Source organism: Brachionichthys hirsutus, chromosome 4 (genome assembly GCF_040956055.1).
Source record: "Brachionichthys hirsutus isolate HB-005 chromosome 4, CSIRO-AGI_Bhir_v1, whole genome shotgun sequence".
In the NCBI taxonomy this organism is placed as follows: Eukaryota; Metazoa; Chordata; class Actinopteri; order Lophiiformes; family Brachionichthyidae; genus Brachionichthys; species Brachionichthys hirsutus.
The window spans coordinates 8,966,734-8,993,250 of record NC_090900.1 but is presented as its reverse complement, the minus strand read 5'-3'; the positions used below and the strand labels follow the sequence as shown (position 1 = coordinate 8,993,250).

The window sequence follows — 26,517 nt, the reverse complement described above, 5'->3', positions numbered from 1 at the left end:
TTACTCATCGGAATCCTTTTTGCACTCCTCAATATAGGCGATGGACTCTGAACGAAGACGGTTGGTGACTTCGTAGGTGCGCAGGGTGACACCAAAGATGTCCTCGTGGTAGCGGTTCTCACCCTAGATATGGTGGGATGCAAAGTACACAGAATAAGGGCGCACAATATAAGATGGATTTTACAGATCAGTATAAGACTGAAACAGGAAAGAAGTCTTGTATTTAGAAATGTTTGAGCGCCAACTTAAGTCACGACACGTTATCGCTGTCCTTTTTTCTGTCTAGCAGCTGACATAGAAAAGCTATAACGTTATACTGTACAATATTTCCTTTTTGGGTTACATTCTTCTGGACAAATAAGAAAAATGACATTTTGCGATCATAATGTCTATTTAGGCTGATTTCAGTAATTAATATGAACCCATTTGGGGCGTTCAGCCTTTCAGGAAATAGAAAGGTCAATGGGTGTGTGATTGCATCACTCAAGGCACTGCTGCAAGGGGGGGAGTTCACTACAGCTCTGAGCTGCTCAGTGGCGTTTTAATAGTGAATATCATGGTGTTGCCACTTTGACATAATTCTTCTCTCTCACCCGAAGCTTGCTGATGAAGAAGCCAGCGTCTTCCAGGCTCATGTTGCCCTGTTGTTTGATGATTTGCTGTATGGTCTTGAGTACATCCCCAGCCATTGTAACATCACCACACACATAGATGTGTCCGCCCTGCTCTCTCAGGCACTGGTACACGGTCTCTGACAGCTGCTCGCGCAGTGCGTCCTGCACATATCTCTGAGAAAGAATGATGAACGTGTGCACAAAGAAGTCAAGTGTGAGAAAACAAATCATTCTTAGCAGCTACTAAAAGAAAGAAGAGATATGGTAGATTAGAGGACAGGGCAAAACATGTACGGTAACCTGAAGAACAGCTGTAGAAAATCAAACCATATGATGCCAGTTGGAACATACTGATTTCTATTCAGCCTCTGCTCTGTGAAATTATTTTAAAAATCCACATAGCAGGAAAAGACAGTTGTGACAAATGGATTCATTTACGGCGATGGACTGGCTGTGCTTGTACCTTTGGTTTGCTGGGTTCTCTGGAATATGCCGTGTAGAGCTCGTTAAACACTCCTTTATTTTTGGCCTTGACGGTCTCCTCCTCGTAGATGTGGTCCATCTCAGATTGCCGACAGCCAAACACCAGGATCATGGGGCATGACTCAATTCCTACAGGCAGAGTTAAGTTATTTTGTTATGAACACTCTTGGCACGGACTTGTCCTGAAATCCATTACTACGCAAAAGAGCATATGACATCATTTTCACTGAATTTCACATTCATCAGTCTGTCCTCAACACTGTAAAAAAATCAGCAAATCAAATTGAAAATTATTTGTGCAGTTTCACATGAAGCAGTGAAAACCCACTACAAAGCCATTCTTTGAGACGGCAGTACCGGTAAATGCATCTCTAAGGAGTGAGAAAAGAACCAACCTTTCTGTTCAAGATCATACAGTCTCTGTTGCCAGAAGCTTCTGAATGGGGCGATGCCTGTTCCTGGACCGACCAGGATACAAGGTGCTTGGTTGTCAATAGGAAGATAGAACGATGGCGCACTAAAACAATGCAAAAGAAAAAAAAAGGTTCGATGAAAATATCACAGTCTCACGGGTCATATGTTAGGTTTGACATGAAGCACATCATGTGAGATTTGCATGCACATAATGGAGGAACATAAATAACGTTATGTTCCTGAGCTCAATATAGAACATAATAATTAGGATTATACGTGAATACAGAATACTGAACTGAGAATATGGGATCCAAGCAGATGGCAAACTTTGCATAGAGATTTCAGTGATAAAAATTAAAGGCTGGTTTGACTGCTGACGGTAGAGGTGCATCTTTGAGTTAATTGAGGTGGCTCTGGGAATACTGTAGATGCAGCTTTTGGATCTCTTCTTCACTTTTTCCACATTGCAACATGAGAACAATTGCTCTAGTGTGACATCTAGTGGTAGTAAATGTCATTTATCAAAGGAAAGTATAATATAAATGGAAAAGATTGTAAATATATAAAAGTGCCCAATGATATGGTGATCTGAAAGTTTCAAGTCATTGAACTTGTGAAAAAAATAAAACATAAATCACCGTTATGAGATAATAATGGCACAGACTTTTGACTTGTTTCACATTGCAGCTAAAACCATGCTGAGGTAAAGGCAAGTGCCATTAATAAAATGTGTTATCATTCTTGAAAAACTACTTGAGAAATAATGACTAATTTGAATAATTTTTAATTCCAAATTTTAGCATGCTACAGTATTGATTCATCTTCTAACAGTACAACATTCCTTTGACAAAAATCTCAATAGATATTTACCCTCTGACGAAACATGGCACCATCTCTCCCTTCTCAATCCTGTTGAGCCACGATGAACACACTCCGTGGTGGATCGGTCCCGCTCCATCTGAAAGGGGTGATTTCATAGCAAGCACGTTTCTGTCACTTCTGCCTCCCATTCTTTCAGTGCAAAAACGTTAAATTCTACGTTTTAAGTAAAAACACAATTACACTGATTTAATAAATCGTATGTACCTCAGCCAAGGCAGAGGTTATGTAATCGCCGGCGTTTGCTCGTTCGTCCGTCTGACCATTAGCATCATAACTCAAAATGTTCTGCATTAATCTCGATGAAATTTTCTGGAAATTTTAGGAATTTTACCAGGTTTGGTGATGATCCAGAAGAGATCCTGGATTATGAATCAGTTTGAAATTTTTTGTAACATTGCCGTCAATGGTTCTGATCATATCATTGCCTCCTCTGAAGCGGTTATGTGTTCGGCAAAGCCTGTTTGTCTGTTAGCAAGATAACTCACAAAATTACAGACAGATCTTGATGAAATGTTCGGAATGTTACCAGGAACAGATGTTTATATTCAGAGGCTTATTCAGAGGCTGAGACAATAGAGACTGATTACACAAGGATATATAATAGCCCTTTGATGGACAGACTAAATCTAACAATGTGAAAGCAAATGAATCGTGAATACTCAAGGCATTTTTTATGTGGTCAGACATGCTGGTCTACCTGCAGTGTCTCTTTGACGTCTCTGCTCATATCTTTAAATACCATCAAATAGTTGCATACAAAATCTTGCAGACAGAGAATCTCCCGCATGGATGTCCAACTCTTTTTTTCTTGTAATTATAGTCATGACCCCACAAAGCAGATGCACTTTCCAAGATAGCTTGCAATCAATTTTCTGAGAACCATCAGAGTGTTTTCAGACAGGCTGAGTCATTTGACTTTTCAAGTTGCTGCAGCAACCTTGAAAGTCACAGCACATTGACTTTTAGTGCCATGGATTGGACAGAAGCTAACTTTATACACAGGTATAAAGCCATTAAACACAATTATTGCTGAACAGTTGGCTAATTGGCTATAAGAGCTTCCAGAAATAAAGATACTAATTCAAGATCACCTCAGCATTTCTCTCAGAAGAATACACAGGACTGCAGCTTCCTGTGCAGAGCCTCAAAATCCTCAGAGATGTTAGTTCATGCTTGGCTTCATTAGATGAATTCATGAAGTGAAAAAGAGGCTCAAACGAGTAGTCGGTCCTTACCTTTGGCACAGTAAGAGACCACAGCAACAGTGAGGTGGATTTCGCCTGGGTGAAGCTCGGGAGATGAGCTGATGGAGTAATAGCGAGGCTGCAGCAGGGGCAGCTGGGTGAGCAGCAGAGTGGAGGGTAGCTGGATGGATGGGAACTCCTCCAACACCTCTACCAGTGTTGGATTGTTAAACCACTTCCACTGCTCATACTCCTGCAAGCCCTTGGATGTGAAGGAGAAAGACAAATGTTCCGGTGAATAATTGTCATATTCCGTTTTTTGTTATACTGTATGTTGTTAAGTTATCGAGTTAGGTTGTTGTTCACCATCTTAGGTTGTGGAACTTGATGAAAAAAATCCACTATTCTCTTCCTCTGGTTGTGATAATCTACTTAAAGCCAGAGAAACCCTGCATTCTGTTCTGAAAATGAGCCTGAGCTTTAGCACATAAAAAAAATAAAATCAAAATTCTACTGTACTGGTTGCTTCTCTGAATTCAGAAGCCTTCTATCGTTTCTCCTTGCTTTGATGATAGACGTTTGAGTACATGAGTCACTGCTTGGCCTCAGCCAGTCATTTTCACACATTGACAAAAATATAGAGTGAATTGTGGGAGGCACTGCAATGGGGAATGGCTCTGGGTTAGAACGATTATCAGCTTTAATTTGGCGCCAGCTAACTCCTACTGTACATATTTCCATCGGTGCAAAGTGCATCAAATTGGCTTATAGACACAGAAAACTACCCTCCATATTTTGATATCAAACATGATGAATTTGTTATGCCTTAAATATATGATGGCTTTTTAAGGAATAGTGCGTTCAAAACATGGTCTAATGAAAACTGAAATAAAATGCATTTGGCTTCATACATTTGACTCTGAAATGGGGAAAAAGGAAAAGAGCACATTTATTATTGATATAGCCTAGTACTTATACATAACAAATCCCTCACCTGTCAATACACGAACCAAGAGCTCAGTGCAGCAGCCGTTCAATAACTCTAAAGGTCAATGCTAATCGTTATGCCCAAGTGAACTTACCTTACTGAGAATCTCCAGTTTCTTTTTCTGCTTGTCGTTGGTGGCCAGAGCAGCAAATTGCTGCAGCAGAACAGGACTTGGTGGGGTGGTGATGTCCAGGAAGTACTGGAAGGCCTGGTAGATGGTGCACGGAGGGATACGAGTCTCATTTGTCCAGTTACTGATGACACCTGCATAGTAAAAAAGAGATAACCTGTCATTAAGTCACATGTTAATAAACGACAGTTCAAATGGTCATATGCATGAAAGGGGACTGGTTGTAATAATACACATAATTATCCCCAAACTCTGCAGCTATCCTACATATAGCTTTTTAGTCACCTTTAAACCACAGCCTTTTTTTTTTACAGCCTACAAACTTCTGTTATGAATGTTTCCAGGTTCAGGTGACAGAAAAAAATGCCTCACGAGTGAATACAGCAAGCAATGACGAATGAGAGGCGGTCGAGAACTAAGCATAGCCAAAATGGTAGGAATTACACAGCGCTCCATACCCTCCATGCAGGGGACAAGATCGATAAATGACTGTTTTAGCAATGTTATCTTTTGCTTATGAAGTACCAAGTACATTTTTTTTAAATGTCACAGATGGAGATATTGCTGTTATTTGTCTTGCCTCTTTAACTCACTAAATGTCAGTATGGCATCCAAAATAACACACTTAAGCAGCATTATCCCACCAAAGTAACAAAGGTAGCAGAGAGAAGGGTCTATTATAGAATCTCTCCAAAAAAAGGGCCCTTTTGTGGGACCTGGCAACCTGTCTCGGGTTAGTGTCTACCCGACCTCTCACCCAGTATCTACTGGGATCAGCTCCAGCCACACGTGAATGTCCAATCATATAGTGAACTCTGTTTGGACAAATTTACAATTTGAAAACGATGTTTCACAAATGGTCTGAGAGAAGGGAACATTTTGCTTATAGTCATAGAGCTTTGGAATATTAACCTATCCTTACGGTCTTAAACTACAGACCATAAACACATCTGTCAATATCAGATAATTACTTTTTTCCATTTATGTCATAGGATATAGTCAGTTACATTAAAAAAACAACATATTGTGCATCATTTGATGGCAACAGCATCACCCACCCAGGGCAGTGGTCTTCTCATCCAGGAACTCCACTTTGACTATCTGATTGACAGGTGGAGCATCTTCCAGTTTGTCTAGCAGCGCGGTCACCAGGTCCTCATGGTTGCCAGGGAAGATGCCCAGATGGTCTCCAGGCTGGTAGCTCAGGCTGTCGTGGTTGTTCGTGTAGAGCCGCACTAATATGGTGGAGCGACTGCAAAAATGATCAGGGATTTAGAAAGGAATGCTGTACCATTTTCTGTCCATTCAGACAGAATGAAGGAATTGCACAATAGCACAGTACCATCATCATAAATTACTTCACAAGTTCAACAAGCACATTTGTATGATGTATTGTGGGTATTTTCTTTTGTCAGTAAATGCTTACTTGGTTTTAGGAGATTGCAAGTTCTGAGATTCCAGCATCTTTGCTCCATAAACCTTCTTTTTGTGAATACTGTACAGAGCTGTTGGCAAACAAAATCAAAACTGCATCAGATGCACAATGCTGACTTTACTCAGGGACTTGTTAAAAATAATGTTCATAAACCTTAAAGCAACAAGAGTTGCTGCGTCCTTGAAAGTGATATGGTATTAAACAAAAAGAACAGTGTAACATCAATGCAGGACTTAATTCAGGACTACAGCTTTAGATTGCATAACATTTGTGGTGGCAAAAATACCATGGTCTGTAGTATAAGATGAGTAAAAAACATACAGAATGAGAACAGGGAAATTGTTGAGTAAATGGAAGCTAAGAGAAAAAAAAAAGAGGTTAGCATTGTTTTATTAACAGTTAAATTAAATTAAATGTTCTCCATCACAGATTTGATATGCATCTTACCGATGCCATCTTGCAGCCCGTAGTGTGGAGAAGAACATGGTGACCATGTTCAGGTTTCATAATAAAGTCAGCTGCATAGTTTCACTTGCACACACTTACACGTGGTAAGACAGTCAAGAAGATCTATTAAAAATTGCTGTAACAGTTTTATAGAAATACAGTGAAAATTGTATTCCTAGCAAATCTGTACTTCTTATCTTTATTTATTTATATTTATAAGAAGTGCAGAGCTGATATGTTTGATTCTTTTTTCCTATGAATTTCATGCTACAGTCAGAATTCTTTTTGCAAATATTGCACACAGCCCCACTGCGAGGCAAAATCCAAATTTTTAACTTGGATAATTTACTATAATTTAGTCAACAGAACCAGTGGAAATGTAGAACTTTATCGTGGAAAGCTCTCAAAAGACCATTGCATCATCATTATTCAGTTTCTCACCAGCTATAAAGGTCTCAGCTGCAGGTGATATATGGATGAGTGGGCTGGTCTTGATCAATAACATTAACATAATACTGTAGATATATAGCACTTGTGCTGCTGTTCATATTAGCACCTATCAGCATCAGTTCACTAAACACATTCTACAGGTTTAGTATTTACCTTGTGTGAGGGCCGGGGCCTCAGCTGTGTATGTCAAGCGGAACTTGTTCTTCTTCCAGCTGCGATCATTGCTGATCAAGGAGTCATTGGCCTTCTCAATATTCACATCATCGCCAACGCAGAAGACATCACAGGCAGCCTTGATGTTTCACAATGAAATCACAGCAAAGGACATGGCCATTATTAAAAGAGTCCATTCACACCACACTATTCAGAAAATGATTTCTTGCACTCCCAAGTTGGACAAACTTCAACAGATCGAGGTTAGAAATGACCAAACTTGTTACCTTGACTTCAGCGTGGTTTTGAAATAGTGAGAGCGCTTTCTGATGGAACTATTTCTGATGTCGTTACAGTGACACCAGAGGACCACATCGATATTAAAAGCAAACCATGGCATGTTACCAAAATGTCATTCATGATCTAAAGCCAAAAACTGTATGCCAAGCTCACTCCGCACATCGTGTCATAATAAATGAACTCAAAAACCAAAGGGTCTCAAGCCCCTGAAGCCAACCTTGAAAACCTTTTTGGCCCATGTTCTGAATGACTCCTCCTGGCCACAGAGCTCATCTCCTTCTGCCATGCGTAGGATGCGCTCCCCCCCAAGCTCTTCAAACAGTGTGTCCACAGCGTGGGCAAAAGCGCAGAAGTGCGGATAGGCCCTTGAGCCAAGGCCAAACACTGAGAACCTAAACATTGACAGACGTGGAGAATGAGACTGAAGTCGGGGGCAGGCAGTGCAACAAAAAACCAAAAACATTTACTATACATGTCATTCACAATAAACCGCCACAGAATTAATTAAATAATTTTTGTTTCATTGTTTCATTTCATTTTTACTCTTCTTGAAAAGCACCAAAATATTATTTATGAATTAAATACTTAAGTGCTGCCTGTTTTTTTGAATTGTTAATAAAATTAATTACCGGTAGATTACCTCTTGGAGAAGATATTCTTCCACTGACTCACTTTGAAGCATTACACACATATAAACACATATTATATACACACAAAATTACATCTTAAGAAAAGCTGTAATTTGTGAAATTATCAAAGGCTATAAGGTTTTCCAAGTGATTTATGAAATTGAATGTAGATTAATTTGTGTTCATTCTGCTGTAGTTGCAGGTAATTTAATTCAAAGGATGGGAGTTGGAGTGCTTTTTGGTTTTTGAATCAATGTTAAAATTTAATATTTTCTCCTGACCTCATTCAGGATTCAATCCAGATTAAATTTGGTGGTGGAATAGAGATCCCCACCCGACACGAGTGTGTCAAATTCTATAAACATTGGTCAATAATCAACCGAGATATTGAGGGACAAATCTTGAAATGCCATTGTCTACAATGTTAAATAAAATTGTAACGTGATCCATAATCTATGATCTCTTCTGGACCATCACTAAAATGTAATCATCTGTTCCTGGTAATATTCCAAAAATGTCATGAAGATCTGTCTGTAACTTTGTGAGCTATCTTGCTAACAGACAAACAGGCGCCAGGGAAAACATAACCGGCTCAGAGGAGGCGATGATATGATCAGAAGCATCAAAATGGCAGCAACTGTGCTCCATCTTCGATTTATGGAGTCTGATGGTGCCATACCGGATGCTTGGGGTAGGTGCTTTAAAAGTTCAAACCTGGTGAGAGCTTAACTTTAAAAATGTTCCTATGTATTGGATGCCATAACCTTTAGTTATCTGGCTGACAGAGACTCCTGAAGTTTCCTCTGTTTCAATGGGCTTTCTTCCGGAAATGTGATGGACACGGGATGGTAAGGAATTTTTGAAGAAACCTTGTGGGATCCACCTCAGGTATGGTAATGCTGTCCACAAAACCCCTTTTAATCAGGCGCAAGGAGTCTCAGGACCGCATCTTAACTGTGCTTCATGGGGACACCCTCGCCCACCATTGGCAATGTCAAAGGTAGTAGCTCACGGCACAAAGACCAATGGTTTCCATCTTCTCAGACACAGCTGGCTTACAATGACTTTTGATTACCAAAGACGTTCTCAAAAATTACACACAAGTTATACATTTCAAACATTCTGCACAATCACTCAAAGAGCTTAATTGCATCTACATAAAAAAATTGTTGTACAACTCATCTCCTTTTACCTGAGGCAACAAATACATTCAGGATCCTCATGAGTGAGTGCCATCTTATTATGTTAACATATTTATGTCTACACATCTGACAACTTGCCAATGACAGCTCCATCACTGAATGCGTGTGATACTAATGTGATAACAAATTAACAGTTTTATGATTTCTGCTTGGTTTGGTTTTCTTTACCTGACATTGGCGAAAGGCCCAGTGCTCTCAAAATTGGCCCTGGCTTCTGGTTCGTCACTGGAGGACTTACGAGTGTCAGAGTAGGAAGACACGCTGTTGAAACGGACCTTGTAGCTCCTGGATAGGGAGCAAGAGTAGAGATATGTAGATAGAAGGGGGGAATAAACCAAAACTGACAGACACTTATACAAATAGGCTGAGGCAGTAAACTCACTTTCTGTCTTCTGTGTTAGACGTTGCATGGCGCATGTCCATTAAGGCTGCTCCAAATTTCTACACATGAAGACATGAAATGTTGTTGGTAAATCTGTCAATTTGTCCTGCGCTTGGGCAACTGGAGTTGTTAGAATCTGTTCAGAAACATACCTCTCCATTTTCAGGGGGATCGCCATTTCCGAATGTGCTGGTCACCACTAAGACCAGTGTCTCGTGCTCCAGATGCACCACATCATATTCATCCATCGATGTGACCTGCAGACACCATAAGAAAAATAATACCATGGAGGGGTAACAAAATTAGTCTCCTCTCGCAAGCCCCCCCCCCCCCACACACACACATGCACATTAAGACAAAAAACCAAAGGCATGAAGAGAAAAATAACTTTTGTGCTACAACAAGGAAGACCTGCCCTAGGCATTTGCATCTACCCTAGACCCATCTCCTCCCACTCTCAATGACAAACACAGCCACACACTTGCATGTATGCATCTGTCTTGTCTGAGTGATCACACTGGAAGAACCAAAGAACAAATTAAGATATGACCTGGAGGGAAAACACCCAGTGTATGATTGAGAGCGGCATGTTTAGCATTTCATTTTTCTAAACAGATTTGCACAGCCAGAGGTGCCTCTGATCTTGCCTTAAACTACTGTGCTGATCAACGCTTCAGTGGTTAAATCTTGCTTTTTGAACTGTGGCACTGCATTTTTACCCTCCCCTAGCCTGTACTCTGCTGTCACCTGGTTGGCTTTGTCAACCAGAGAGTTAGGATGAGAGTGACAGAAAGAGAGAGAGAGAGAAAGAGAGAGAGGGGAAATGTAATTATTTGTCCGCACAATGACAAGTGAGCCCACGTTAAACTTTTTGGTAAGATGATGCAAGGCAGAAGCAAGCATACCTTCACAGCAAATGCGTGCTTGAAGATTTCACAGAGCGTTTTAGCATAGTCTTGAGATTTGCCTGTCTCTGTAGCATAAAGTATGGTGGCTTTCACTCTCTTGGCCATTGCCTGGCCCATAAGCTTAGCAGAAAATTTCACAGCCCTGTAGAAAAGAAATGAGACAGAATGAGACAGATAAAAAATAAACTTCAGTCTTTGTCCTTTGCCATGACCAAAATTCCTATTCTGTGAACCGCCATTGACACTCAATAAACTGATTCTGAAAGATGTGTTGGTGTGATGACTCCCCGAACAGTTGATTGGAGGAATTTCACTACTGAGTCTGCGAGCTTCCTTCTCATGTATAAAGGACATGATTGCCTGTACTGCATTAGAGTACTTCTACGGTACTACCACTGTACTTTCGGCTTGTCCCGTGAGGGGTCACCACAGCAAATCAATGTTATCCACTTCACCCTGTCCTTGTATGGCATTAGACTGTTAAATGCTTATAGTAGCTGATAACATTAGCCTTGCTATCAAGGCTTGCACAACAGCATTGAGTCTACCAGTGTACGAGGTACAGCATGCGGAAAATAGGTCTGTAATTTCTTCTAATGTATTTGCATGACTGCAGACTCACTTGGCAAGCTTCTTGAATCCAATGGCTCTCTTCTTTGTTGGTGTCCCATTGACTCCTTTCCATACATACGTATTCCAGGGATCATGCTTTTGCACGTGGGAAAAGAAAAGATACCTCAGAGCTGGTAAATTGTCAATGACTTTGCAATTCACAATGTGTGCTCCAGGAAATTATGATTATTTTATCACCTAATTGAATTCCTTAATATACTGTAGCTTAGCAATCAGTTGGTAAACATGAGCGCATGTCTGATTTTATTGGTGATCACCTGGTACTCAAACGAAGGAGTGAGGTGGTAGTTGAGCATTTCTTGGTGGAAAACTGGTGTGATGCTTCCTGACATGGGAGGCACAATCCACACCCAGTCGCCAGGGCAACCACCTCGTGCCCGATACTCACTTTCCATGTGCTTCATGAATGACTCTGTGGCTGAGTGATGATCTACTATGGTCACTTTGCATGACTGAAATGATCCGACACAAACAATCAACTCATTAATATAGTTTCTGTCAGACTTTCAAAATGGCAATTCACATTCACATTAACTAATACACGAAAGAAGGCATCTTTCTAAATAAAAGTTTGACATTCTCCAACTTGACGATAAACTTGTCACTTAAATCTAAATTGAGTAGAGTGTTATCAGTCCACGGTGACAGTGTTTACCTGGAAGCTGTGAAGAACAGCAATGTTGACCTCCACCAGTGCTTGATCCTTCCAAAGTGAGGAAGTCTTCCTTGTGTCTAAGGCCATCTTGTTAGCAATTTCCTATATTATGGAGAAATAAATCAGACAAAAGGATGATAACAATATACGACAAAGTAAAAATGAAAAAAAGAAAGCATTGCAACAACTTATCGCTCAGGGTTACGTAATGTGAAACAAAGTGTGGTTTTCGACAATTCTTGAATGCTTCATTTTATGGAAAAAAAATCAAAAGTCGACGTCAAAGTGTCCAGTGGTGTTCGTTGCAATGGCACCATACAGTTTTAACTCAAATCTGAGAGGAGGAAATCCTTTCTCCTATTTAACTGAATGGGATGCAAATATATTTTACGTTAAGGCGCTAATTATATGGCAAACATTTACCAATCCCCATCAAGGATATTAAGGGATTAAATGCTGATTTTTAAGTTCAATGACGATACAAAATTATAACATTAATAAAAAGATACACGAATTAACATTTTGGCATCAGTGGTGCAACTAACTCACACTTCAATTTGCTTGTTTAAATACAATGAAGGCACAGAATATGGCTGCATTGATAAATAAATGCACATTTTATAGTTCATCACAAGGCAAAAATGTTATTTATTTCTAGCCAGGTGCTATTGTGCTGTAGGCACTATTAGGGGAAGAATGGCATGATTGTGTCACTCTGGTGACGCAACACATGCTTGTGATCCCACAAGGCTTTATTCAATCTGTGCCTCTGAATCTTCGAATGGAACGTGGCTCCATGCATTTTGGCACAATGCATTACCTCCAGAATGTTGTAGCGTGAGGTGTCACAGAAGTCTCTCACACCAATCTCTGTGCCCATGTACCAGCCACTGAAGGGGCAGGCACTGAATTCCAGGCCACCAATCTCCATCAGCATGTTGGAAACTGCTGGGACGGCATACCACTTCAGCTCCAGCTCCTTGAACCACTCCAACCTGGGCAGAGTAAACAGAAGCATGACTGCTGGGATTGCCCACCATTTCAACAAAATCATTTCACTATGCCGCCTGCTGAGGTCAGGTAACTATCCAACATTATACATCTGCCAAATACTGTATTTTTGTGTTATCCCTGATATGCAAAATTAAAAAAGGAATGCATTCAAAATCAAAAACAACAACAACAAAAACCCACATTTGACCCACAGAGCAGCCAAGACCTCAATCTACAACTCACCACTCTCTCATTTCACTCTCAAGGGGATTGTAACATCGCTTTCAGTTTATAATGTGCAGAGCTGAGTCTAATCTCATGTAATCATGAGATGCTGTTCTGCAAGCCTGCACAAAGCTGCTGCCATGGCTTGAAGGCCAGTTAATGTTGAATATGGGACATGAGATGTTAATTTTGAGGGTATAAGGCAGAAAGATTGGCATGTCGAGGGATTCTGAAATCCTCTTTGTCGTGTGAAGTGATGTAGTAATAGCTCGCTCCGCATCTGTGAGTATCCCAGTATGTGAAAACAAGTAAGAGACAATTATTTAGTGTGACTATAATTTTAGCTACCACAAGTTAATGCTTCAGACATCAAGGACATAGTGACTTTTGAAAAATGGCAACCAATGTGAGAAAAGGTTTTCTTGAAAGTAACATAAACATAAAGGAATAAAAACACAAGGAAGCCTGAAACCTCCCTAGCAAGCTTCCCTTTTGTCTATGAGGTATTGTTGAGATTTACGAGTGGGAGGATTTTCATGCAGTTCCCACCGCTCCTGTTTTTCTTTGTATTTCACACATGCTCAAGAGGCACATGGAAGTCTGTGTGCTTCACTTACTTTGGGTGCGTGATCGGCACCTCCAGGATTAGATCTTCAGGGATCTCAAACAGCTCAGGATCATTTCCATTGGCTTGCAGCAGGAGGGGCAAGACATCAAAGCGGCCTTTTGGAGCTTTCCATCCCAACTGCACACAGATCTAGTAAACAAAAGCATCATGCAAAGTGAGAGCACATAGGACATTTGTTCTAGAGTGAATTTCTGCAGTTATAGCTGGTAGACCTGAAAAAACAAGGTGTACCTCGGTAAATTCAACATTTGCAGGGTCTCCCAAGATCTGACCATCGGATTGTTTGTAACCCGCATAACGAATCAGCTGACTGTTCCACACGCGAAAGTCATGTTTGCCATCTGTCCGCTGAGGAAATATGGTGATGGCTGACCTGCAACAAGCCCATCAGAAAAAGACAACAAAGTATGTAATTCAGTAGAAAAAGAAAGTTCCCCTTTATCAATTCCCTGTGGGGAGCTGCATAGAGCTGTACAACATCTGCATATATGAGCTTATATCTCATTTTAAACTCCAAATTATTTAGAATATGAAGCAGATTCTTCAACTGTGCACAATATCGTCTTTGGTCAACGGCGTAGTTTCCTGAGCGTACTCTGAGCATATTTACTTCAGCAAATTAAATAATGTCATTAAATTTAAGCACATTGACATGATTACTACATACAATTGTTATGTAATATGTGCCCGCAACATTTTAAAGATGACGTCAAAGCGATCAGAGATTAAGTTTAGACACTTTTTCTACAATCCACACAATCAGAATCAGAATATTGCCATTGTCAATGAGGGTTCACAGACTAGGATTTCTTGTCAGTGCCATCGTGCGGAGCGCACGTCACACGATAGCACCAGGGCAGACGTAAAGTCGCCCTCTTTTTTTATTTTATTTCACAGTGGCCTTAAATGCCATGACCTGGCACGTGTTGATACTGATAAGCCGGGTTGAAAGTTGCAGGACAGTCAGAGCAGCTGGTTGGAATCTAGGCCACTTGTTTAAGCAATATACTGTACGTCTGCGAGAAACCCTGCTTGGCTGTGGAAATTCACGCAAGTGAATAGATAAGTTCAAAATCAGACATAATTTTCATTATCCCAACCACGACTTCTTTCATGTTGCATACACGTTGCATACATGTTGCATACATGAAAGAAGTAGTGGTTGGGATAATCGATATACAAGTGCAACTTCTATATTATTGAACAATATTATGACCTCTGCATCCCAATTTTGTTTTTAGTTCATTTTTTTGTATTTTCTGTTTGTGCATTTGTAAATTTCTTTTTACATTTTAATTAAAATTAAGGAGTAAGGAGGAGCTCACAATCTCAGAATTGTGGTCTCTGATTTTGTAACATTGGCAGGCAATGCCAATATTATTATTATCCAAACCACCACTTCTTTCATGTATGCAACCCACAAGGACAATGGTATCTGTGCTTGTAAATGTTAAATCAAGCCAGGCTGAGAGTACTGCTTTTATGCTGCCCTTCGGAGGGCCATGCTAATCATAGTAGTGAGTCAGAAGCTATCCATCATCCAAGAAGTAAATATGAGCTGCCATATATGATTGGGGCTCAGGAGAAAAAAGGTAAGACACCTGTGCAGATCTAACAAATGCCTACTTGTTAGCAGTGTCCACTGCCTCACTGCCAAAACAATGATTGGTGCCAAGACACTGACAGAGAGAAGCAGCAGAAAGTGTCAGAGGCAGAGCACACAGTAGAATGGGACAGTAGGCCGGGTGATTAAACACATTTGAATAAGTACTGTTTAGTTGTGACATTACCTCAGGTTTCCTTTGTTGGTGGCATACTTCATGTGGTTGCAGATGTTATTATACATTCCATGAGCTGTTGTGCAGTCTCTGGCATCAAATACCTGGAAAGCATTTTCACAAAAGAAATATGAAGTTCATACACATTTAAGTGTATAAAATATAAGAACAAAAAGATGACATAAAAGAAGAATGCTGTTATTTATCTCACATTATTCATTGAATAAGTATCTTCTGTGGTAAAGACAAACAAGTAACTGAACTACTTTTTGGGATAATGAACAATACTGTAAATGTGCATGTAGACCTGCAGTTTGGACCATTGGATCCTCCCGACACATCTGGCGGCATTTCTCCAGGCGTGCTTGGCTCCATAAATAAGTTCTGTGTCTTTCAGCTGGTAACTTCCTGAAGCTTCAATCTCCTCGGTCACTTCATCCAGCCTTTCCACATGGGCCTTTGAGCCATATCTGTTCAGGACAGGACAAGTCCACATGCATGAAAAGGACAAGCAAACATGTGCCTACACATCTCTGCAAAACACCTAGAGGTAGTTGACATAAAACGTCAACTGCAAGAACATCAGTTGGATGAAAAGAATAGGGTAGGAATGCAAAGTATCAGGAAGTGAATTCTTGAAAGGCTTAGCTTTATATACAAAAGAAAGGGTGCGGTGAGCCGAGTCAAAACTTTCTGAAGCGCATGACTACGAAGGGACAGGAACAGCGTCTGTAAATGGTATTTGCAAACCAGTATCTGTTTTTATGTTTATGATCTTAACTGCACAAGCTACAGACTGATGGTTACCTTTTGATGGAGGAGTAATACTGATCAATAAAATCAGTGGCTAGTTGAAGAAGCTCCTTTTTGTTTCTGACCTCGTCTGGTTTGCGGATATACTGATTGAGGGACATGATGGAGCCGCTGCACACATTTTCAGCACAGGTTGGGATCTGAAAGGACAAATAACATGAGAGATGGGGTGAAGCTTTATTCAAGGGTGAATTATTATTGTTATTACATTTATTGATTTTTTTTTTACAGACTTAGACTGAAGAGTCATGTGATTTTGGCCTATTGCACAATTGTCGGCCCCCTTGGTGCACAAAGCAGAGGTGTTCTTTTTATATAAAAAATAATTATTCAGTTTGCTTCAACGGGCTTCAGGATTCCTGCCAAGCCATGAGATTTATAAGGAAAGACAACTTCAATACATGAACTTCTTGATAAATAATTTCTTTACTGGGAGGAAAATATTAAGAATAGCTTTTTTATTTTATTTTATTTAGTTTTTCTAACCCTAACCCTAACCCTGGCACACGTTAATTAATTTTCATTAATGTTAGTTTGTCTAAATGTCTTCACTGTCTTAGAGATTGAATGATACACCCCTCCCCCCAACCCTCATTCAACAAGACCAGCAAGAGATGTGTGGATGAAGATAACAAACAAAGGCAGATAAGAACAGCAATTACGTGAAAATCATCAAAATCTGTTGAGAAAACTGTAAAAATAAAGAGAAAATGTACAATTAAATCAGGCTGAGAAAAGCTTATGAAAACAAGTGACAAGAACATGGCTGAGTCATGCCAGAGTAAGAAAAGGAAATGGATGAGGAGTGTTGAAAATAAAACAAAGGAATCCGGTCTGCTCTACCACACCAGCTCATCATACTGCTCTGGCTATTCATGTCAGCCAGCTGTCCGGATCATCCTCGAATACAGTATCGTCTGTGATATATAATATATCTGTAGACAGGTCTTTCATTGGAATGCACAGTCTGTTTGATAAGTCACCAAAGTAATTAGGCTGCTGTTAGTTCTTTATAAATTGCTGCAGTGTTTTGGGGCGTGCACATTTAACGAGTTCACCGTGTGCCAGCAAGGCTTATTAACTAAAGGAAATTTGCCAACATATTCAAATGGGAAGAATAGATGGATAGAGCAGTTGATAGATATTGTAAATAATAATAATAATGCATTGGTTTTATGTAGTGCTTTTCTAGACACCCAAAGCGCTTTGCATAGTGCATTATAATTCACTCCATACTTGTTGGTGGTAAACTACTATTGGAGCCACAGCTGCCCTGGGGAAGACTGACAGAAGCAAGGCTGCCAATTTGCGCCATTTTTTCTTTTGTGGAACAAAATCTTCACTTGTTGATATTGGGATTCTGGCACGCTTGGCTCAACACATGGTGCCGTGGTGCCGTGGTGCCGTATGCTGGCTACCAACATGCGTCATTCTGCACTCATTTGGGCTGCGGTGAACAAACCCGTTTCACAGCAGTGGAAGCTACATAAGTGGTTGGAAACACTGTTAAAAGACATTCTGCAGACACATGCATGCATTCCTTTAAATTAAGAGAAGCAAACAATTGCACTAATAATACTAGTTTAGGATATAATAATTATGATGGGCAGCACGGTGGCATATTTTTTTGCGGCGTTTGTATGCTCTCCTCGTGTCTGCTTGATTCTCTTACTTCCTCCCACCACTAAAAATCATGCAACGTAAGTTGTCCGTAGGTGTGAATGTGAGTGTTTGTATATGTGTGGCTGATCTACACAGAACGTGTTTCTTTCCCTCACCACAGTCAGATCAGGCATATTGGAAAACATACAAATCTGTGATCAAAATTACCACTCAAACTATGTCAGAGCGTTAGAACAGGTGACAATTATGTCAAATCAATTCTCAGAGAAGGATGATGCAACGCTGTCATTGAGAGATGGTGCATATAGCACCTTTCTGTCAGAGATAATTGTAACAACAACATGCCAGCATACCTGTGTATGAGCATACAGCTCAAAGCACTCAAAGTGCAGACTCTGTAGCTGCTAGCATGGCCAAAAAACTATGTCATGTTTCATTTTACCATACAAAATGTCAAGATTCTTCTATAATGGTAAAGATGCATGACTGCATTATTGATAGAATGCAGTTTGTGTAAAAAGATATCCACCAAATGCCACCTTAGATTTCTCAGTTTTCTAAAAATGCAGTAATTAAGTGGGTCACAGCTGTCCCCATATGGCATGTCATTACTGAGCTCTTGTTTAAAATGTATGTAAGGTTTATTCACCTATCCCCTGCTGACTGATATGATTGACTGGAGTTCAGCTGTAGTGACCGTAAGTCAGTTGCCAAGACACCACTGAAGCCACAAATATCATGTAGCATTTGTTTAGTGACACACAAAGCTTCTCAACAATAAACATTTCTGTCTTATGTGTAATTGTTTCATGTGTTTGGCATCTGATGATTATAATTTATCTGGTAATGAGGTGGATGAAATATTCATTTCACTTTCAAAGTGCAGCTATACAATTTCATAAGCATATCAATGTAATTATATTTATTCAGGATGAATCCCAAAACCATCACTGAAAGGATAGACCTGTCATTTCCATCATTCAAATTCACCGCCGTATCCTAAAGGAGAATTTTAATCATGGCGTCAAACTATTTTTCATCCTTTCCAGACGGTTTCCTCGGCTACAAACGGAAAAGGCGGACATTTCATTCAACCGTTATTTCAACTCATTTCCAAATGCCTCACCTTGCTGGAGTTATGATGGAGTGTGTCATTATAGCTGGTGCTATTCTCCCAGTTCTTCACTTTGAGAAAGCGGGGGCATTTGGAGGGGCTGCCATTTGCCATTGCAGTAGTGGGTGAAGCCTTGTCCTGGGCTGGAGGCTGGAAAGAGCAAAGCTATATTTTCACTTCACTCCTTTGTGGTGTGTCTTCTTTGAAACACTGCGACGGAATGTTTTTGAGTCATGAAAAGAGGCAGGGCACCTATTGTGTGCAACTCCCTTAGTGTCACAGCCCTTATTTGATTGGCGAGTTAGTCATCTCGAATATTCGGGAATGGTGTATTGTTCTTTCCTCTATGTTCCTCATTCTCAAGAATCAAGAACAGGAACCACTTTGATGCTCCACTCCCTTTCCTAATGTATTTCTAAGTATCTAAGAACAGGTTAATGGTTAAATAACTTTTGATTAGATTCTCAATTTTTCCATTTATTGATATAAGCTTGCAATTTAACCTTGAAGGTGCCATAAACTTTTTGAGGGATCAGCACCAAGTACCTAAGATCATAGTGATCAGCCTTGTATCTTGGAGTCCCTTTCATTATCTCACATAGCATTGGCACAGTGGAGCAGCTTTTGAACAACAGCAGTTGTTCAATCCTCACACTCGCCAGGCAGGTGAAAACCAATACTAGTCGAACACCATAGTAATTTCTTGGCTTCTATAATGGCAGAGAGCAGTGAGGCAGATTGAATTGAATTTGAATAATGCACACACACAGAGTAAAGAGCTTAGTTCCTGTGTGTTCAGCAGGGGTCACCCCTTTGTGTGGCAGAGTTGGCACCATTGGGGGTTGTGGACAGGAAAAAGCTAATTCCACCCTAACAAGACACACAGTTGAACAGACTGTAAGTCTTGTGGCATACTAATCGTCAAAAGTTGAAGCTTTGGCATTTACATTTTGTAAAGGTACATAACTATTAATGCCATAATATGTGACCCTAACTGTAATATAGATACACACCCACACAATGATATAATAAATTATATTATACAGTATTATTGTAATATAAAATGTGGTTTTATTATGAGATTAACTTTGAGAGAGACAGTAGCACTAACAGCGGTGAGCAGTGGAGGGAGGAGCGTTGGACGGTATGCACACACACGTGCACATACAGAAACTTAGACATAAGAGTTACGCCTTTGAAAGGCTTTGTGTTCTTAATAGCATCCTTCTGTTTGAGGATTGTACACATCGTCGGTGTACTCCGCTCCTACTGGCGTGCCAGATCACTAACGCAGACGCCACGGTCACGTTGATCGATAATGTCTTGCTTCATCTCCATCCCGCGTTTTTTCGCGTCACTTCCATCCTTACCGCTCGCTTTCTTTGGACCCGTCACTTACAAGGAATACTCAAAGGTACAGCCAACATCATGTAAATAATTGAAAAACATTGCGGGAGACGTGCAGGAGCGAGAACGGAATGTGGTGAATACCTCGGCCATTTAGTGCCAGCATCTGGAAGCTGCTTGCATCTAAAATTTATGCTTGTTTGTCAAAACAAAATTCTGCTTGCAGGTTTGCCCGTGTCTCGGAACGCTCGTATGTGGAGGTATTACTGTAAATTGTGCTGAACAAAACAAAAATGAATAAATACATAAATAAATAAATCAAGAATAAAGACATAAAAGAAAACTTCAGTTGGCTTCAGATAATAAGGTATTATGCAGTTAATTCCAAGACACATAATGAAAAACTGATGGAGTTTCAGTGTCAAATGGGCCTGTTAGTTAGACCAGTTCAGGCAGTCAGTGGCATCCAGTCGAGGAGCAGCTGATAGCTGATATGAATTAGACAATCTGGGATTGGAGGCTTAGGCAGCAGAACAGAAAACACTTGTGGATGAAATACTGTCAAGGGTTAAGGACATTGCTTTTAGAAAAAAAATATAAACACACTTAGCATGTTGCTCAGTGTTCTTATGACTCTCTGTGTTCTCTTCTGACCAAGTTGTAGCATAGTCAGGGATATAAGGATCAAATAGTTGTGATTTTATCTCGTCAGCAGGGGCCTTTCAGCAGATAACTGATGTTGAGCAGTGGTAAGTGGTGGTTAACCCTCTTTGTCAAGTTCATATGAAGATGATATGTGAGGCGCATTTTTGTTTGAATCCACCTTTTAGAAGTTTCCTCAAAGAATGACACCAAACTGGGAGTCAAAACCTCCTTGGTTAGGATCTGAGAGAAAAACTGCTGTGGCTTTGCAAATGGGAAACAATTCAACCCATCTTGTGCATATGTCCACAAAACCTAGGAGATAGAGTCTGCCTTTTGACCTTTGGGGGAAAGGCACCATGAAGGGGATTCATTTCATACCCTTCCTCAAGGTCTCCGTACCACAGTTTGTTGAAGTTTTCCCACATCGTTTTTGTGTTTCAAGTTCGCAGTGCTAGTAGACTTGGCAACATTGCACATGATCTCTCACCTCCATGCTTATCTTAGACAAAAATGAGCACCTGCTTTGTACCCAACTCGGTCCATCTGTCTGTTGAAGTAAATCAGCTCCTACACTGACGTCAGTAAAAGATGAATGTGAGGTTGCAGCTTCAGGGCCTTGTAGGGAATTTCCATATTAGATGGAATCCCACAACACGATTGCATGCCGACAGAACAATAGGGTTGCACAACATTTAGTTAACTTGACTATACTGATCACATCAAGTCTCATCAGAGATAACACATAGACTGATCAACAGGGGTCTCAGATTGGCTGGTGCAAAGCCCCACCCTCAGGGGAAGGACTGAAACGGATGTGTTAAAAGGAGGCGACAAGAAGACATTCATTGGTTCGGACCCTGGGACACCCACAAGGAACATGGCCGAACCTCAGCGCTGGTTTTCCTCATCAACTTGTAACTGAATTGTTGTTTATATAAATGAAACCTACGAATGGGATTAAAGAACCGGGGAGAGTTTAGGAAACTCTAACAGCCTCAAGGGCTGCTTGACGTGAGGCCGTCCAAATCAATTTGGCTCCTTTCCATTTTAGGCCATTGAGCGCTTCAGTCAGCTGAGAGAACTGAGCAGAAAACAACACCATCCGACCATCACGGAGAATCTTAGATGCACCATTCTTACCCTTGGCCCTCCTCTCTCCCTCTTACTTTCACACAAATATTCTTACAAGCATACGCATGAACACTTTTCTCTGCAGGTCTGAGGGCCTGGATCATTTCAAAAAGGGGCCACATTTGATGGAGAGAAATGAATAAGCAGCTGCACACATTCATTAAGCCTCCTAGAATAATTTCACCCTATCCGGTCCCATTGATGGAGGCTTGAGCAACATCACAAGTCGGTGGATAATGCAGACCATGTGCAGATTATGACACTATCACTGACACAAACACTAAAACTGTGACCATATGCTTCTGAGTGGAAGGAATAAGATGGATTTAATGCCGTGCCAGCTTTATCCCTGAAAAATCTAATGCCTAGGTGATGGGATCTTAAGCGAAGGCTTTACTATTATGTGCAAAGAAGCAACACTGATACGCCTGCACAGTTTCTGAAAGCATGAATACCACCAAAAGTGTGATCATTTTGCAAGCATCAAGTGCCAGAAAGGCAAAGACAGTCATGGGTGAACATGCATTATAGAGCTGCAAAGATTTACTTGGCAAGCTGAGTCATATAGTCTATCAATATATAGAAAATGGGACAAAGGATCTTTAGGTGGCCTCTCCTTTTCAGTAGAGTTGCTCACCCCTTGAAATAATCTAAAGTAAAAGAGATCATGCTAGAATTGAAAGTACGTACAGGAAAATGTTTCATTTTACCTTGTCAGCGTCTTTGTCGTTGGGCACTGTCGACTTGTTTTCCGGCGGTTGGTTATCTGTTGTCTGAGGTGATGAGCCATTTTCCCTGAAGGCAAACAGGTTTGAATTGGTTTTGTTTGTGTGTGACAAATCTAAATAAGAGTCAAGAGTTTTATTGTCATATGCACAGCAAAACACGTTATAATACACAATGAAATTCCTATTCTGTTCATCCCCCATAAAAGGACAACAATTAAAACACAATAAAAAGTTCAGTGTTAGGATTATGTGTGTGAGTGTGAAAAGTGAGTGTTGTGGATGTGTGCTGTCTGATGAGGTTGAGTGTTCTCTGAATATCACATTAACATATTTTCTAACTAACCCAATTTAAGAATAAGAATCTTGCATGAACTTAACAAAGTCAATAAAGTTATTATATTTTCATTTGACTGAACTGAAACTGCATTGTGGTTTCAGGTAATATACTAACCTGCTTATCTTGATTGCTTTTTATAAATATAGAATGGGAAGGAAAAAGCAAACCAGAAAACCAAAACAAAAAAACAGAACAATCCAACATGGATTCTTTCTTTGTTTCAGATTTTTTGGTTATCTCAACATTTAGCGATAGCATATCTGTACGCACGTCAGAGGTTGAGTTCAGACATAAGGAAACAGTGGCAAAGTGCGTCATTCGGCATTAACCCAGCGTGTGATTAACATCATGCTGGATTGTGAAATTGCAACAGCTTTTCTATCAAAAAAAGCTATTGCTATTATATTATATCCTTCTATTTCATGCATGTTACTGTTTTGCGAAAATGCAGCTAGTAAATTATATTACAAGTAAGTCACTTCACATTTCTCATTTGCTTCGACTCTAATTATCCCTAATAGGGGAAATTTTTTTATTTCTTTTTTGCTGCAGTTTGTCCATCTGTTTATTACTTAGGACAGGGGTCTCAAACTCAAATTCGCTGGGCGCCGCAGGAGGCAAAGTTTGGGTAAGGTATTCCACACAAAATAAAGCTTTGTTAAAAAAAAAAATCTAATTTCTCAAACATGATGACTCACAGTTCTTTAGTTAATTAATGATGTGTTGTTACAATAGTAATGTACATTACGTATAATACACATAATGGGATACAGTTATTTAGGCATTATTTAGTGGTGTTATTTAGTGGTATTTTTAGAATGGATTCAACGGTACGTCCTAGCCTACACCCATGTTCCGTCGACTTTATAACCGAGGTGGGTCGGCTCCATGTTGGACCCCGACTCCGAAGCAGGGCGGCAGACAGGAGATAGCTCAGTGGCCACTCCCATTGGTGACATGGTCAACGGAACATCGGTTTCGGTCGTTAATCTGCATTCATTTGCAGATTCATCATGATAACAAATCTTCTGCATGGATAGTGGCGATCATATCGCTGCCACCTTTCACACAAATGAGCCCATTTCAACTGAGGCAAAACCAAATACAGAATCAAACACCGGTAACATTGACTTAATCTAACTTTAAAGTCAAACAGTTTATTTAATTAAATAACAGTGCAGTCATCTTATTTCTTAATATAATAATCAGACAAAAACAAGTCCACATTAATCGGTGGTTATGGACACAAACAAAATTATAATAAAAGAAAAAAAAACAGTGATGCCACAGGAAGACATCCACAGCAAATAACTGTGGTTACAAGCAACAGGCAGTACCACGAACAGCAGCAACCACCAGTAAAAAAGAAAGAGCAGGACGCGTGGAGCAGCAACGGTTTAAAGTTATGAAGTCTTGGTAGAAAGAAGTTGCCACTTTGGCCTAAAGAATTTCCAGACCTGGGTCAGTGACTGTGAAGGCTCGGGGCGGGGCAGTACGTGCCGGTGAGCACCGCCCAGCCCACTTAAAGCACTGCTCAAAGTCATACTATTACATGAGTTCACAATATTTGCCTCTGTAATGTATAGTTAGAGCACTCTTGAAAGTCTTCCATCAAAGCTTAATGAGAGGATAAAGTTTAGTCAGCCAGATCTTTAATGATACTGGCTATATGTTACCATGTTTTTATCATACATACATACACACACACACACACACACACACACACACACACTAAAGTGTAGTCAAGGATTCTTGCTTTGTTTTTGTTTTTATGGAAACTGCCCTCAATTTAATTTGAATTGATCATGGTTGTATTTCAGATAGCTGAGATGTCAATATCAACCACTGCAGAGCTGGCCATTTAGCGGACAGGGACGTTTCATGAATGAGGCTTCCAGAGAGAACAATTAAAAAAACAAGGAAGCCATCTCTGAACAACATCTGGAATTATTAAAGTTTCAAAAAAGTGTTCATTATTTTTTAGATATTCAGAATTGTTTTCAAATCACTGCTTTTGAACTTCTTACTGATCAAATTTGCTCAGATAAGGTAGATTATAGCTACATACTAATACATAATTTTAGACATAAGATGAACCAAAATAACATAATTTGTGGTGTAAGACAAGACTGTCAAAAACAACCTTTTTATTTATTTTTTATCTACAAGACTAAAAGCAAGTTTCTCATTTATTGAAAAATAGCCAGCAAAGCTGTGAGCTAATGGAAGTAGACCAAACTTCATTTAGCATGCAGACACTAATAACTTGGCACTGTAAACCGAATCATATTAGATAATGAGAGCCTGTCGTCGAATGCAACGCAGCTGGGTCAGGTTGTTTGGGGACGGCAGGGTCGAAAACAAGAATTTTATTAAATCAGAGGACCAGGTGTATGCTCTGGTGTCAAATCATAGCCACCTTGTCGAAGAATTCTCAACCTATTTCTCCGGGGCTACAACTTCAGCTCACAATGTGACGGGGAACAAGCACAGATACACTTTATCCATGGGATCAATGAGGTAGTATCAGAAGCAAATTACCAGGCCACTTGAATCTCTGCATCCCTTCGCCCCACATTTCTCTGGCCTTCTCCATTGATCTCCTTCTTGCTGTTTTTGATGAGGCGGAGGACTGGTTCGATCTCCTTCAGCAGCTCGTTGTTCTCCTCCAGTCCATTGCACAGGAGAGTTCCACGGCCCCCATCCCTCATCAGCAGAGGATCGTGGCCCTGCATGCCTCCTCTCTGCAGGGGGGACTGGGTGATAGATGGAGAGGAGAGGTTCTCAATTGCCCGAAGCTGAGGCTCCTTATTGACCTGCTGCTGCTGTTGCCCGGGGCCAAATGGGCTGAAAGGGGAACTTTGCTCATAGGACTTTGAAGGTGGGAAGGCAGGGCGTGTGACCCTTACTGTGCGTTGGCGTCCATCCCCAGACAAGGTGATTTCCAAGTGGGTGGAAAAGCCCTCAGGCCCACGAAGGATCAGCACGGCGTGACTTTCAGGTGACACGTTCTTCAGCGTCTCCAGGGCCCGTTCATATGACAGGTCCACCAGGGGCTTGTTGTTGACAGCCAAGACAATGTCACCCACCTGCACCAGGCCACACTCCTCTGCTGCACCACCACGGATGAGGTCAGACACAATGACAGGAGGCTTGGAGACCCTCTGCTTCACCAGAAAGCCCAGACCGCCGACTTTCCTCTTGAAAAGACGTACTGAGATTATGTTGGGCTGCAGCTGGCACACCGTAGGCTCAGACTCCTGCAT

At 40.6% G+C, this 26,517-nt stretch overlaps 1 protein-coding gene across 1 annotated transcript; it reads right to left on the bottom strand.

Annotated features, from left to right (window-relative positions):
- Window positions 1–26,517, bottom strand: nos1 (nitric oxide synthase 1 (neuronal)). The gene is made up of 27 exons (XM_068738781.1): window positions 25,793–26,517; window positions 22,897–22,981; window positions 19,076–19,213; window positions 16,321–16,466; window positions 15,821–15,983; window positions 15,526–15,617; window positions 13,967–14,108; window positions 13,725–13,864; window positions 12,710–12,884; window positions 11,890–11,991; window positions 11,492–11,686; window positions 11,224–11,309; window positions 10,599–10,743; window positions 9,846–9,950; window positions 9,694–9,752; window positions 9,480–9,596; window positions 7,698–7,872; window positions 7,181–7,319; window positions 6,122–6,200; window positions 5,754–5,947; window positions 4,660–4,829; window positions 3,629–3,839; window positions 2,382–2,469; window positions 1,493–1,614; window positions 1,078–1,226; window positions 594–788; window positions 1–123 (listed from the first exon to the last, which is right to left on the bottom strand). Exons 1-27 carry the CDS (start codon window positions 26,515–26,517, stop codon window positions 1–3), a joined length of 4,260 nt encoding a protein of 1,419 aa, XP_068594882.1.